This window comes from Carlito syrichta, unplaced genomic scaffold, assembly GCF_000164805.1.
Source record: "Carlito syrichta isolate Samal-C Ts95f unplaced genomic scaffold, Tarsius_syrichta-2.0.1 Scaffold315007, whole genome shotgun sequence".
NCBI lineage: Eukaryota > Metazoa > Chordata > Mammalia > Primates > Tarsiidae > Carlito > Carlito syrichta.
Window position 1 is genome coordinate 209,188 of NW_007259103.1, and position 16,394 is coordinate 225,581.

At 39.9% G+C, this 16,394-nt stretch overlaps 2 protein-coding genes across 2 annotated transcripts in view; one reads left to right on the forward strand and one right to left on the reverse strand.

Moving 5' to 3' along the window:
* The window catches only part of NIM1K (NIM1 serine/threonine protein kinase), a 25,552-nt gene extending 22,050 nt beyond the window's left edge, over window positions 1–3,502 (forward strand). The window contains exons 2-3 of the mRNA XM_008072264.1: window positions 248–516; window positions 2,618–3,502. Coding sequence (XP_008070455.1) covers window positions 248–516; window positions 2,618–3,367 — 1,019 coding nt within the window. The 3' untranslated portion in view covers window positions 3,368–3,502. The remainder of the gene's footprint in view (window positions 1–247; window positions 517–2,617) is intronic.
* Window positions 3,503–8,264: 4,762 nt separating this feature from the next.
* On the reverse strand, window positions 8,265–15,797 carry LOC103274843 (hydroxymethylglutaryl-CoA synthase, cytoplasmic; the record flags this gene model as incomplete). Its single annotated transcript, XM_008072265.2, has 6 exons — window positions 8,265–11,680; window positions 12,663–12,826; window positions 13,047–13,172; window positions 13,745–13,851; window positions 14,341–14,511; window positions 15,632–15,797. Coding segments are annotated over 6 exons (824 nt in total), but the record flags the coding sequence as incomplete, so codon positions are not given.
* Between the last annotated feature and the right edge of the window lie 597 nt (window positions 15,798–16,394).

Consider the following 16,394-nt stretch of genomic DNA (forward strand, 5'->3'; position numbering starts at 1 on the left):
TGGAAAATCCCCATAGGGGCCAGGATTTGGCATCATAACCTGTGTGTGGAAGACTCTGATCCAGGGGAAGAGCACTGAGAATGAACTCAGGGGTTGCTTTATCAATACCCCCCAATGAGCTCTGTGAGCCTGGGAACAACCTCTATGTCTCCTAAGGTAAAGGGGACGATCCAGGTGCCTTCCGATTCTAAATATCTATACTCCTATGAACTCGGGCACATCCTTTGACCTTTTTTTTTTTTTCCAGAAAAGGTGGCCATTAAGATCCTGGACAAGACCAAGTTAGACCAGAAAACCCAGAGGCTATTATCCCGTGAAATCTCCAGCATGGAAAAACTGCACCATCCCAACATCATCCGCCTTTACGAAGTCGTGGAGACCCTATCCAAGCTCCACTTGGTGATGGAGTATGCAGGGGGTGGGGAGCTCTTTGGGAAAATTAGCACCGAAGGGAAGCTCTCCGAACCAGAAACCAAGCTCATCTTCTCCCAGATTGTGTCTGCAGTGAAGCACATGGTGAGCAGGGGCCAGGACTGAGAGTCTTGCTCCTAATCCACCTGCATTGGGAGCATGGGGCTTTAGTTTACCATCACTCGAGCATCCCGAGGGCTTTAGTCCTACATGGCAGTCAGTAGTCCCTTCTGAGAGGGTCAGAAGTCTAGTCATGCCTCTTGCCTCTGAAGCAACATCCAAGGATTTTCAGGTACATGGCAACCTCCTGGCTTCTGTGGAAGTTGACAGGCGTCACTGGAAGCAGCTAATGAACATCACCTGCTCCCTGGCCCTACCCATTTCTTCAACTTCAACTTCCACTACCCATGTAGCTGGCTCCTCGCTGCTTCTCAGCCTTGCTTTCCCAACTCTGTCTAGGATGCCCTCTCACCTCATATCACATCTCACGTTCTAAATCCTCTTCACACTAAATGACCAGCTCAGTATGTCTCCCTCTGTGAAACTTTTTTCAGTCGCACGTCAGTTCACATGGATCTCTCTGGCCTTCCACGAGCTCCCCCAGCTCTTACCGCCTCTGTGCCCAGCAGATGAATACTCAATTATGGCATTCTTATTTTAGTTATCTGATTATTTCTTTAGATAAATCTGGACTCCTAAGGCACACTCCCTAGTTCCTCCAAGGACTGGCTCTTTTGCTCCCTCTCTATTGCTAGCCATATTGCTGGGCACACAGGAGGACCTTGACTTGTAGACCTGACTACCATCTTTACTACCAAAATTTTTGGCCACCCATCTAACCAGATCTCATTTGCGTGGTTCTGTCCAACTGGCAGAAGACAGACACTTGTCTGACATCTATGTTAGTTGAGAGGCTGCTTCTAATTTACTCCTCTGCCAGGATGGTTGTGGGAGCAAAAACTAAGATCGGTGAACTCATGGTCAAAGAATTTGTAGGGGAATTAGTGACCTAGAGGGTCCCAAATAGCAGTTGGGAGGGAGGGGAGGAGGAAAAGAAGTGAACCAAAGAGAAGAACTTGATTGTAGTGATGGTGGGTGTTTCAGATCTGTGGTACATCATCAGTCATCGTTTAGGTGGCCCTGGGCTATGATGATCTTTCCCAGGACTACAGAATAAGCCAGACCTATACTGAATGATAGAACATATGGGTGAAGTATCTTCCACATTCTATTCTACTTGGAAGAGTAATCTAGCGGAGAGTGAAAGGGAATCCAGAAGTAGGGGATGCAGACATTAGTCCTTGGAAGCTCTACGCCCTGCCCTTTCTCCCAGTTCTCTGGTCTCTGCAAAGAAGAAGTATGAATCGTAATCATAGATCCACATTTTATTGAGTTCATGTGTCAAGACCATGCTGAGCACTGTTGACACAGCATCATACATAGTTATCACTATAGCCTATGAGGTAGTTATCAGTATCCCCATTTTACAAAGAAGGAAACTGACACATTACACACAGCTGCTATAGTTGACTCCAGAACTGACCAAGGCTGTCAACTCCAAAGCCTAGATTCTTACCCCAGGAGGCCCATCAGGAAATAGAACGTTAAGTCACTCTCTAAGAGTCCTTGGGACTGAACAGATTAAAGGTCCTCAGGAGACTGTCTGTCTGGATTCAGAATGCAACGGTTGGAGTGGAGTGTTCACAACCCACAGTGAGACCTGTTGCTAGATCTTTGCAAAATGCAGTCACCTCCCTTCTACTGAATTCTGTAAAGATAGTGGAGTTCACCCAAGGGAGTATGGATAGAAAGTTGGGGAGGCTCCAAACCTGCTGGTCTTGGCCCCCATCAAGAGAACCCTCAGTCAGAAAAATCCATGTAAGACCTCAATGACTAAGGATTACTCATTGTGTTTCAGAATGTGTCATTTCATAACATCTGGGTTTTATTTCTGGCACTAATTCCTGAGTCTATCTGTCAGAACAGACTCCAACCCTCCCCATAGAAAATAGAACCTTTGGTCTGTTTAGGAGGTATGGGTAACATTGGGCTAAAGGTAGTGACAGGGCTTGCTACATGATTAAAGTTGATCCCCACCAAATTTCTGTCATTACACCATCATCACCTCACTATTTCAGATCAACTGATACATTTTTTATTTTGGCATTTTACTTTGAAAGTGACTTTTCTCTGTCTTCTTCCACAGCATGAAAACCAAATTATTCACAGGGATTTGAAAGCAGAAAACGTATTCTATACCAGTAATACTTGTGTGAAGGTGGGCGATTTTGGATTCAGCACAGTAAGTAAAAAAGGTGAAATGCTGAACACTTTCTGTGGGTCTCCTCCTTACGCTGCTCCTGAACTCTTCCGAGACGAGCACTACGTTGGCATTTATGTGGATATCTGGGCCTTGGGGGTGCTTTTGTATTTCATGGTGACTGGTACCATGCCATTTCGAGCAGAGACTGTGGCTAAACTAAAAAAGAGCATCCTCGAGGGCACATACAGCGTGCCTTCACACGTGTCGGAGCCCTGCCACCGACTTATTCGAGGAGTCCTCCAGCCAACCCCCTCAGAGAGGTATGGGATCGAACACATCATGAACGATGAGTGGATGAAAGGAGTGCCATATCCCACCCCTTTGGAACCTTTCCAACTGGATCCCAAACATTTGTCAGAAACCAGCACCCTCAAAGAAGAAGAAAATGAAGTCAAAAGCACTTTAGAACATTTGGGTATCACAGAAGAGCATATTCGAAATAACCAAGGGAGAGATGCTCGCAGCTCAATCACAGGGGTCTATAGGATTATCTTACATCGAGTCCAGAGGAAAAAGGCCTTGGAAAGTGTCCCACTAATGATGTTACCAAACCCTAAAGAAAGAGACCTCAAGAAAGGGTCCCGTGTCTACAGAGGCATAAGACACACATCCAAATTTTGCTCAATTTTATAAATTACATTAGACTGCTGGTAATTAACCAAGAATATTGTTGCTGCTTTTAAATTTTTTCATGGACAATTTGTGTGGAGACATTTTGTAATTTTTAAATAAATTTGAATTTGAGATATGTATTCTTTTCCCCCAAAATCTATTAGCTCAGGTTCTGGCTTCATTTGGGACTTTGTCTCATTCTCAATCTCTAGCACTTATTCATTTAGTCACTAAATATTTATTCAGTGCCTCCTACACTGAACACCAGACACTGTTTAAGGTGCTGAGGAAATAGCATAGAATAAGATACACCAGGTCCCTCCTCTTGTGTGCAGGACATTCTAGTACAGGACAAAGGTACTAACAACTATATATTTGTTTAAAATTCTTAATAGATACTATGCAGATAATTTTTTAAAAGATGATCTGATATTAGAGACTTACTACTTTGGATTGGTCATTAAGGAAGGCCACTTTGGGTAGATGTCAGTCTGAGATCTGATTGAGAAGCAGGGGTGACTCTTACAAAATGCCAAGGGTAACTAGGAGTTTTAGACTAGACTCCCGCCAAATAAAACCTAGGAAAAAGGCTTCCATGTAAAGTAATTTATGTGGGAAGTGATCCCAGAGTACAGGACTGAGAAACGGGAAACAGAGAAAGCCAATATACAAGATACATGAGCAAATTGGCCAGTATTACAGATGACCGGTGTGCAGATTTGCAGAATCCTCTCAGAAGCCTTAAACACATCTCAGACATCTGCCCAGGGTGTGAAAGGGGAAAGCATTTATGGATAAGTTTCTGCCACCACTGGTCAAAGGTGGCCCATGGTGTCATCTGCTCTGCATTTCAAGATTGTGCAGTGTGAGTACCAAGTGGGAATGTGCTTTCCAGGCCTACATGTAAGAGAAGCCTTGGAGCAGGAAGGAAGAGGTACACAGCACTAACCCAAGTCCAAGTACGGTCAAATAGGGCTTGCATTAAACTGTCCAAACTTGCAGGAAATAGTCACTGCATCAGTGGCTGGAGGGAGCAGTGTGGCTGAAAGGATCTGAAAGATCTGGAGTGGTGCACAGAAATTGTCCGACACAGCCCAGTGCTCTTCTCGGACCCGCCCCCTGTTAAGTCCACTCCTTCAAGGACGCAGGAACTGGAAGGACTTAACACAATAGTAGAACAAGCTACAGCAGTGGTTCTCAAGCTGTAGTGCCTCAGAATCATGGGGAAGGCTTGTTAAAATACAGACTGTGAGTCCTGACCCCCAGAGATTTTGATTTCATACATCTGGGGTGGAGCCCAAGCACATGCATTTCTAAAAAGTTCCTAGGTGATGCCAAAGCTACTAGTCAGGGCCACACTTTGAGACCCACTGAGCTAGAGTCAATTACTGCAGCTAGTCCTGAGGCTCATACCTCCCTCCTCCATCACCTGTTCTAAATCTCCCTCACTTTGGCCAATATTCCAGCTGGTCTAGATTGGATAATATGGCCCAGACCTTCCTCATCGAAGAATCTGAGCCACTTAGTGGCCTTGCCCTTGTTAGGCTGTGTTTGTTGTGATTGCCTACTCACCATTATCATGAACCCCAAAAGTGACACAGCAAAGAACCTGCTGGGTTCCAGACGTATTCCTCTTTAGCTCCTTATGATAATCAGAGTCAATAAGCCTCACCAGTATAATTTCTCCTTTCTCTGACTGCTTGCCCAACAGGCATGAAGAGCCTAAAGTGACCATGTAACATTTGTAGATTCCAATTCACTAGAATTCTTATTGGGTACCCTGGTGAAGGCATTCATTGCCCCCCAGGAACCCAAACCTGTAATACCACCAGGACCAGGTTGCAGGAAAGAAGAGTGCAAATTCATCAAGTGGGTCACTGACTGTGATGGTGAGAGGATGCACTCCTACTTCCATCTATTGGTTCCCATACCTGTGTATTTTAATGATGGGGGACATATGCTAGCCATTGTTAAAGCTGAATGTATACCAAATCTTGGGGGGGGCAACACCCCAACCTTGCCAGGGTTACTGTCTCATATCTGATGCTTAGCTGAGCCATTCCATTGTTCTGCTTATGCTGGCTGCTTCTGGTGTTGAGGTATATGATTAAAATGAAGGGATCCTGTGGTCCTGTGCCCATCGCCTCACCTCCTTTATCAAAAAGGGGTCCTTTGAGGCAATATTGTATGAGATATGGCAATGAATTAGGTACTCTCTGTGTCTTAACATGATTGTATTGCAGGAAGGAAAGGCAAATCCATTTCCTGGAATGTTGATTCCAATAAGGACGATTCACTGCTGTGCCTATCTAAATTTATGACTCCATGGATCTGATAATCCCCAGCTTATACACAGACAGCTCTGTTTGCTTAGTCCATTAGTGTCCCATAATCAGGTACTCAGTCTCTACTGGGACCCAGCAGCACACCAGGAGCCTGAGTGTTTCTCTGTTACAGGAAGCATGGTCACACTACAGGACTCTCCAGGGCTATGTTGTAACCCACTGGGGCTCATCAGAGGCTCCACATAGTATTCTTAACTGCCACATACGCTGTCAGAAATGCTCAGCTAGCTCAGAAGCTTGAAATTCCTGTAATTTTTCTTTTGTGGGATCCACTTGAAACTGGCAGTCCTGATAAATGGGTTGAAGTATAATATATGTACTTCCAAAGTCTGGAGGAATTTATTAAATTTTATGCTTCTATCTATCTTAGTGCTGGGGGTGGAAAGTGTAAGACATTGTTCTTTACTATAGAAGGAATATGTAGGCATGCCCCAGTTCATTAGTCTTCTAAGCATTTCATCAGTGTGGCATGCCCCATATTCTTCACGGAGCTTATCATTCAAACTCTGGCATACATAAGTCTTACTAGGGCATTCAGAGTAGTACTTGTTACTTCCTGATAGCCAAATCCACCTAGCATGTTGTCACAATATACTGGACCAGCAGGATGGTCTATATAATGTCAAAATGATCACAGTTCTTTTAGACTATACTGTGACATACAGTAGGACATCTAACATTGCTTTGGGACAATAGAGTAAGTGGGAATTGCTGTCCATCCCAAAGGAACGTGAACTGCTTTTGATACTCCTTTCTGATGGAACTTGAGAATGCATTAGCCAAATCAATAGCTGCGTGTCAAATGCCAAAGACTTTCAGTAAAGATATCACATCCAACGTGGCAGCTGCAACTGAGATTTGCAATAGTCTATCATTATCCTCCATTATTCAATTGCTTTTTTTCAGGAGTCTGGTGGTAAATTAAATGAGAGTGTCATAGAGCCCATTACCCTTCATTGCTAAAAAATTTTTGATGGTGATACCAATGGTTGCCTTTTCTCATGTAATTGCTCATGACTTATTAATATGTCTGGAGAAATGTTGCCATGTGGCTCATTCTTTCATATAGTTCTTACTCCACAAGTCAAGGGTCTATATTTGTCCCAAATATATGCTTGGGGATTGGAGGAATCCCAAGGTGGGACCCATTATGAGATACACTTTGGGCAGAACTCCTTTCATCACCTGGTTTTTGTAAGCCCTCATCTACACATAAAGCCACAGTGGCACTCAAGAGTCCTAAAAATTTCTGGCTATGTATGTACATCTTATATACTTGGAAAAGCAAAGCCTTTCCTCAACAGCATTGCTTCTCTTCATTGTGCATTAGATCTGTAAATTGATTTAGATCTGGAAGCTGATTAAGGGATCATTGTTTTCCCATTGTGACAGCCTGCCTTAGCCTTCTGCTCACCAGTTTTTTCTTTCCTTCCTGTCTCTCAGAACTTCATGATCTATTAGCCATTGTCACAAAATCTTGCAGATCAAGGCAACCTGATTTTCACTCCAGCCTTACTAGCCATTATATTATATTCACTTTACCTCTGACATTTAAGAAAAAAATATGACCTCTGCCATTGTATAATCCCATTATCCCTACTGCTGATAGCATGCTCTACTCCCTGGCAGCATTTCCTACCATCAATCACTGCCTGCAGTGGGCAGCCACCAGGAAGCTTTTCATAGGTGCTGATGCACCCCATTTTAATGTTTTTGTTTGTTTTTTGGTTTTTGGGTGTTTTTTTTGCTGTTGTTTAAATTCCACGTATATTCTGGATATCAGTCCCTTGTCAGATGAACAGTTTGTAAGCCAGTGCATTCTGCATTGCCCTAGAAAAGGCAATGTTCTCCTGGGGAACATAGGTGGTTGTTCAGTCTCCAATCCTTTCCTCAATAATATGCCAATGCAGTTGTACCATCTTCCTCTCATTTACTATATACATGACCATGCCCAAGCCTCAGCAGCCATTCCAGCAGCATATTGGGACCAACTTCAGGTGTTCACCACTCCAAATCATGAATAAGTGTTCCCATAATACACTCTGCCTTATCCTACCTTATATTCTCCCCTCAACCTCCACCTCTGGTCTAACACCCTCAAAATCTGCTCACACACATTTCCCCCTCATTCTAACAGCATGTATTCCAGGCTCTGGAATTTCTTCAGTGTCTAAACTGTTTCCTCCCAGAAAGGAAAAATATCAAGACTTAATGTGTTCCAACCTTACAATTAGATCCTGGGCCTATCTTAGGTAGGTTTCTCTCCACTGCAAAAGATAAGGCTCTCCTTAAACTTTGCCTTAAGGGCCTTCCAGCTTTCAGTGTACCTGGAATTGAGAGTTGGCTGACTTGAGCCTGTTATAGTATTGTTGTTTTCCGGACTTCAAAGCAGTTAATAAGTTACCAAATTCCCGGGTAACACAGGATTCAATGCTTCATCCTCCACCCACACCCACAGATAAGTCTCAGCAGTACCTGGTTGCTGCTACTGCATGCCATGGGCTGTTACCACCCTACTTACCAACACTGCATCAGTGTTCTCTCGATCTCCTAACAAATGACCACAAACTTCGTGGCTTAAAACAACACGAATTTATTGTTACAGTTCTATGAGATAGAAGTCTGACATAGGTCTCAGTGGACTGAAATTCAGGTGTTTTCAGGGCTTGGTTCCTTTCTGGAGGCTCTAGGGAGAATCCGTTTCCCGGTCTTGTTCAGCTTCTAGAGGCTGCCTATATATTCTCTGACTCATGGTCCTCTTCCTCCATCTTCAAAGCCAGCATCACAGCATCTCTCTGACCAAACTTCTGTTGTCACTCTCCCTTGACCACAGTCAAGAAAGGTTCTCTGCTTCTAAGGATCCACATGATTAGGTTGGACCTACCCAGGATAATCTCCCCATCTCAAGGTTCTTAGTCACATCTGCTTTTGACATGTAAGGCAACATTCAGATTCCAGGAATAGGAAATCTTTGGTAGGTGTGAAAGGATATCATTCTGCCTATTACAAACAGCAATGAGGTTTCTGTCATTTGGTGAATGAACCAGCTCCAATCTCTCATCCTGAAGGTCTGCTTTCCAGGGTCATTCTGGCTATCAACCGTCTTAGCCTGGATTCCCCCAAAAAGAGCCTGAGACAAAAGCTTATATGCAAGTCATTTATTTGGGAAGTGATCCCAGGTTGCAGAAGATGCACAGAAGTGAAACAAAAGAGGAAAGCAAATAGAAAGATGCTATTACCAAACTGGCCATAGCCAACTTATGGTTGATTCTTCAGAGGATCTTCAGAGGAAAACTTATGAAATGCATCTCAGAATTGTCTGCCTGAGGGAGAAAGGAAAGCATTTTCCACCAGCAACTTTGCACCACTGGTCAAGGGTGGCCCGATGCCTTGCACTTTAAATTGTGAGTACCAAGTGAGTTCTGCAGGCACCCACATCAGTGAGGTTGAAGTGACAGGTATATAGCAAGAATCCAAAGGGAGGTATGGTCATGTTCTCTGAGAAACTGGTCAAAGATTTCATGGAATGAGTTGCCAGCAGCAGCTGGAGCACAAGTCAGACATGATATGATAAAATATGAACTGATCAGTATTTAAATATATATAATATATATAAAATTAGTAATTAAATCATATATATATATAAAATCTGATATAATTACTAATTCATAGAATCCTAAGCATTGACAGGGCTTTTAAGAGCTTCTCTAATCCAATATTACTGTCAATGCCAAGAATTTTCTCTATAAAACCCCTATCATGAGCAATATGGGACTTCCAGGCTGGAGACTCTAGCTGGTAGTAGGCAGTTCTGTATTTGTCTTTCTAAATTTGGTTTTCTTTAATTGCCAACCCTTAGTCTTACTTTTTCTTAGGGAAACAGTAACTCACTTTCACAAATATTTATAGCAAAGTTTATATATAGCAAAACTTACCACCTAATTTGGAAGTTAATTTCTCTGAGATGTATGAATAATAAATTATCAGTAGAAATTTCTCCACACTAGACAAATAGCTCCTTGAAGGCAAGACCATGTATCTTGCCATCTTTTTAATTCTGGCTTTAGTAGACTGTCTTGCTTATATCAGGTTTCAAATGTTTATGGAATGATGAAGGAATGGAGTGAATGAACTGAAATGAAAGGAATGCCCATCTTGCCTACATTGTTAGTTTAAGAGGAAAAAAAGAACACTCAAATATCTGAACTATTTCTCTAAAACTTTATTTCAAATTTATTCATCTCACTGTTAATAAAGTGTGTGGTTAATGCCCGGTGCCAGTGTTACCAAGCCTGCCCATTGCCGGCAATGGACTTTGAGAAAACCCATTTCCTGACACCCAAAGATTAAATTACTCTTTTAAAAACATACCGATCTCCCAATACTTGCAAAAGTATTACATGCACCATTTGCCCACCATTCTTTAAATCTGAACTTACATTATTCATCTACATCAGTGGATGTTAAAATGAAGTCATTTTAACAAATTATGACTGTACAAATCAAAATACTACTAGTTAATATTAGACAAGAGTATCTTACAAACACTACATTACATATTACTTTGCAATCTGAAACGTTACATTTCATATTTGGGTATGTTTATTTTAGATAACTGAAACTTCAAAGAATTTAACAGCAAATAAAGTTTAAAAAATTTAGTTCTGTACATTAGTTCCAACTATCTCTATTTTACAATCTATAAGGCTCATGTCATAGTTCAGCACCAAAAAGATCTACAAAACTGTCTAACCAATTTTCTTTTTCATCTCATGTGATAGCTTTCATTTGTTATTTTTTGTTTTAAGGTGAAAATCTGAGAAAATGCTTAATAAATTCTACTTTCAGAACTTAAAGTAGAATATACATTTTGGCTAGTCAGACTATGTAAAAACTCGAGTTGTACCTTCTTATTTTCGTTGAATAAATACAAAAAAAAGAAAAAGGAAAGAAGTCTTTTACACTATGAATTTAGGTTGTCAGTCTGAAAATTTGTAATACTGAAGCATCATAATAATGCCCTGTCCCTATTCTCCCTTTCCATTCTAAATTTTTAAAAGGCAGCCAGAAAAATGTTTCATTTATCCTTTAAAATAAGGTGCAAAGGATTGCAACAAACTTCCTCATACACGCCTCCAATAATATCTCAACATTGTTCAGCATTGAATACCGTGACGAATTCAGGAGCACACCTAGAGCTATAACCATAGCTCCCAAATGGACCGTGTTTTCTATACCAAAAGCCTACTTAATGGTAGTATCTCTCTGTTCAGAGGTCATTACAGTAACTTTTGTCACTGCTGGCCTGGACTTAAAGCAACATTCCAGATTCCAGAACAGTGTTATTGTCCCATCTCTTTTCTTCCTCTTCAGGATTTATAAATTTTAGAAAAAGGCATGTCTTGCCATTTTCAAACGAGGTTTGTACATATCACATTTTGAGACCACATTCCCCAAGCGAGACACGTTTTTCAAAAGCCACAGGTACTTTCAATAATCTTGTTGTTCAAAGTACAAAATTCTTACATGTTTAAAAAAATGTTTAATTGGAGACCAGTACCTATGCTTTCTTCTGACAGAAGCACACAATTCATTATACCATGTTTAAAAACTAAACTTCATGCATACAAATGACCAGAGAGGTACAAAGTTTTACAGAGCCCTTAACATCATTCAAGTACATCTGGCTTTGGCCAGACCACAACAGGAAGCATCTCACAAATTGAGCAAAGACTTTCCCAAGAACGTGATAGTTTTCCAGGCTCCATGTCAGTCACATAAAAATTGAAGCAACATATAACCCTTTAAAATTGTCCCCAGACATCCCGTTCCTCCAACGTTCCCGTATTCCCACCCCCTCCCCACCTCCACACTGAAGTCTTACACCTCACAGAAAATCTTAATGTTCCCCATTGCTAATGACAGCTGCTTCAGGTTCTGCTGCCGTGGCAGGGAGTCTTGGCACTTTCTTAGCAGGGCTTGGGATATGCTAAAATGAAAGCAAAAAGTTGTTGACTAAGATTTTTTTTCCCTCCAAGAATCATGGTATTCGTTAAAGTTCAAGTAGAGAAACTAATAAAAGAAAACTTCAGCGAGGTCTATGCTAAATATATATTCTATATAACTTTTCATGAGGGGAACTAAATATGCACTTTTTGCCTTATGGAGAATTTATCATATAATTATCCATATAGCAAGAGAGAGGAAGGCTGCCACAGAGATCCACCATACACAATATTTTACTTGTTACATTCTTATATTTGCAACTCAAAACACTGGTGGCTTGATTTGCTGCCTAATTTGTTCAACAGCCAAAAGCAAAATTCCATATTTACCAAAGCTGAGATAAGCAAATAAAATAAATAACTTCAGGTTATAAAGTATTCAGTTTGAAATCTGGCTTCACCATTTACTAGCTAAGATCCTGGGCAAGTAATTTACCTTCTTAGAGCCTGATTTCTAAAATGGGGATAGTATCATTTATAAACTGCAAGGAAGTTGTCCTAAGAATTAAATAAGAAAATGTAAGTAAAGTACCTAGCATGTAATAGGAATTCAAATCATAGCTGTGATTGTTACTTCTTGACAATCTAGATTCAGTTTTGACCATGGTCTGGGAAGAGATGTAAGGAGCTCAACACCCTGCCTCTACTCCATCTCTCAACAAGACACACACCACAGACAATTTATCTCTCTAGATCAGTCTCCCTTTAAACTCTGGTATTATTAATAAACCCAGTATTTACTGTGCACTTTTTACATGCTAATAATTCAAGTGCAGAGCACTTTATAAAGCTGGACAGGGCATAGCTGGAATCTAATCCTGGGTCTCTTGCTCTGAACTATTCTGATTTACTCACATTCCATCCAACTGAGAAATTTCAGCTAGGTCTCCTAAACTCTAAGACTTGGGGATGGAAACCTTTTACCCTGTCAAAGAATACACAACTAACACAATGAGCTTTACTTACCTCGGTCGCTGTGTTTGAATGCACAAGTCCTATTTCTTCATCTAAAGTGTCATCATTTGGAGAGGGGCGCCGAGCGTAAGTTCGTCTGTGCTTTTCATCCACTCTAACTAGGTACCATGTTCCTTCAAAGATTGAATCTATTGAACCCTGGGGAATATAGTTGACTAAAGAAAAGGCAGAGAAAATCTAAAATTAGTTATACTACACAACTCATCTGGTAATAAAACTAAAGAAGTTTCATATATCCCTACAATTTTCACTGATATCAGATTAATACTGAAGAAAGCTTTGACATCCTTATCTCAAATGCAACGTCCTTAATGTTAGTATAGCTTTCTAATAATAAGCTTTTGAATTAATTTAAACACAATTTAATATTTTTACCTAAATGATGGGTGTCCTCTCTTAGCTTCATGGTTTCAGCAAAGACATCTGGTGCCACACAAGTTCTTGAGTCAAGTCTTGATTTAAGATCACATAAACTTGCCGTTATTTTATCAAGTGTAGACCCTAAAATAGTAAATAATTCCAACATTAAAAAACTAAAAAAATATATAGCATGCCCAAAAAAAGCCTAAATAAAATGTTGCCAAAAGAAAAATAACTTTTTTATAGAACTACTGGTTTAGTTAAAAGAGACTATGACATCTATTTGATAAACTTCCTATGACCTCTGACTAGAGATTCAGAGGTCAACCAATATTCAGTATCAACCAAAAGACAAGTTAGAAAATAGGTGGAATTTAAAACTATAAATAACTTGTCTTTAGTCAATCCAAGGTATAAATTTAAGTAATGCCAAGTTTTCATCAGTTTTTCTCTATGTTTTTGCTTCTTCCTGTTCAGGGAAAAATACAGCCAAAACTATAAATCTATAAAAATTAAATAACTTAGTCCTACCCTTTTTTTAGTTAAGGCAGATTTTTAGGGCAGAGAATAAAAACCTGGCTATGCTAAAAGAAGTAATGAAGATTAAAATGTTTTAAAGATCTAGGGAACAGTCTCAAGGACTCACTTGAGAAGCCTGTTAGATCAACCTCACCACAGCAGTTCTCAATATATTCTGTTTTGAAAGCACATACCTGGTGTAGCATCTTGGGTCACTTTAAGAGAGTACAGGGTAGCAGCCAAGCCAGAACCATAAGAGAACACTCCAATCCTCTTCCCTGCTAATTGCTGAGGTGAGTACCTGCGCAGGATAAAAAAATGGTTACATTTAACTGATTCAAATCTACAATATGTGGGAAGCCATATAAGTAAAAGTAAAAATTCAGATTATAGCTTAAAGTTCTTAAGGCTCTAACTTAAAGTTTTAATATTACAGCAAGTAGACTGAAAAATAAGAGTTTTCATCTTTTAGGGAATGATGAGGCTTATCAAAGTTACTATATCACAAAATAAGTTACTTTGTCAAACATGGACTTATGGATCAACTGTAGGTCAATAATAAAAACATGAAAACAAGAACCAGGAAACCTAGCATGAAATTAACAAATGCTCTTGGAAGAGCTGTAGCCTCAACCCATGTATGCTTCAAGTCAATGGACAACAACAGATTAGAAAGTCTAAAGATAAGATATTCTGCAGTCTACTAGCAACATACCTAACATTAGATTTGGTCTTAGAAATCTAATATACCCAAAATGAAGGGAGTTAAGTAGGTGATATTTCTACTTACTGTGCTAAAACAGAAGCAAGGGAACCGTATACTGAAGATGTGTACATATTTCCATTTTGATTTGATACAAGCAAAGACGCCTTTGTTTTCTGATTAAAGAGTTCAGAGCTAGCCTTCATAAATGCTTTTTCCACATCTCTATCAAAATAGGTGTCTTCTAATTTAACATCCCTGAAAGATGTATTTTAAAAAGGACGATTTTACAGCATTCAAATCCTACATTTTTATTACATTAGACAGTAAGCCTAATAAACACTCAAATCTCTAAGTAGGTATGATTCTGTTTTCCTTATTAAAAGCAAGTAGTAGCATGCTAATTGCTATGGAAGACATAACAATTGTATATGTATATATATGGTCCTTTTTCTCAAGGGTTTTTACAATCAAGTTAAAAGTACTTGATTTGAATGGGTTAACAGAACAACTGAAGCTTTGTTGTTATCAAATAGAATACTAACTCAAGCCCATAATAGTGTCTACTTAGGTGGCAAAATCATGATATTACAGAAACCAAGTCTTAAAAGTCAAGTAGAGGCTGGGCGCAGTAGCTCACACTTGTAATCCCAGCACCTTGAGAGACCGAGGCGAGAAGATTGCCTAAGTCCAAGGGTTCAAGACCAGTCTGGGTAACTTGGCATGACCCTGTCTCTACAAAAAAATCAAAAATATTAGCCAGGCATGATGGCGTGCACCTGTAGTTTCAGCTATTTGGAAGGCTGAGGTGAAAGGATCACCTGAGCCCAGAAGGTGGAGGCTGTAGTGGCTGTTGAGTGCATGCACTCCAGCCTGGGAGACACAGTGAGATTCTGATTCAAAAAAAAAAAAAAGTCAAGGAAAATTTTATCAGATGGAGAAAGGACACAAGAAGGGAGAAACAGAATGAGTTTAACATGCTAGAGAGCCTAAAAAGTGAGAAAAAGACAAGTGGAGTATAAAAGCAGATGCCAAGCGTGGCAGTGGGCACAGCAAGAGGGAACAGGATAAAGAGAAGGGCAAGGAAAAGAGCTGTAGTAAATATAGGCATTTGTGTGGTTATTTTAATAGGGTGACGAGAATGAAAGTTAAAGGAGGAAATCAGAAAATCTGAGTAGAAATGACAAAAGAATTTGGGTAGGTAAACTACCACGTTTGTGGGACCCAGTTTTTTCACTGATAAGATACATGACTTAAACTAGATGACTTCTAAGATCTTTTTGATTCTAAATTTTTCAAGTTTGTACAAATAATAATTTAAAAGATATAAAAAGTGCTCTAATATTAGAAGGGACAAAATTATAACAGCTCCTCTTACCCAAAGGCTTCCAGGCCACTATAGATACTATTTTTATCTCTGTTCTGGTCATTAAGAAAGTCATTCAGCAACATCCGAGCTAGAGATTTCTGGACCAGTTTACAATATGGTGAGTGAAAGATCATGAAGCCGAAATCATTCAAGGTAAAATCTTTTTCATTTCCCTCTGAAAAAGAAGTCCGAGGAAACTATGAAATTCATGTATGTTATAAAATTTTCAAGTTTGACTTTCAATCTAAGGCTAGGATATTTTTATATCTTTTATCAGAAACCAAAAATATACTGTAGAGTGAAATCTGTCTATAGTTTAAAGTGTATATTGAAAAAGACATCTAGAGACAGAACAATACTACTACATCACTGATTTTCAAATTTAAGATTCATAACATGTTAGCAGGTTATATCATCAATTTAGTGGATTAGGACCAACTTTTTTAAAAAATAGAATACTTTTAAATGAAGTAGAGTAGAAAAACAGCAAACTGCATGACACACAGCACAGGAAAGTAATTTTATGACACTTTCGTTTCAGTTTAGCACACACATACAATACAAAATGTACTCTTTGCTGTGGATCCCAAAAGTTAAAAAATCACTGTCCTGTTAAAAAAATACTGGCAAGCCAGGCTTGATGGCTCACAGCCTGTAATCCCGCGTTTTGGGAGGCTGAGGTGAGTGGATTGCCTGAACCCACGGGTTCAAGACCCGCCTGGGCAACTTGGCGAGACCTCATCTCTACAATAAATCAAAAATCAGCTGGGCT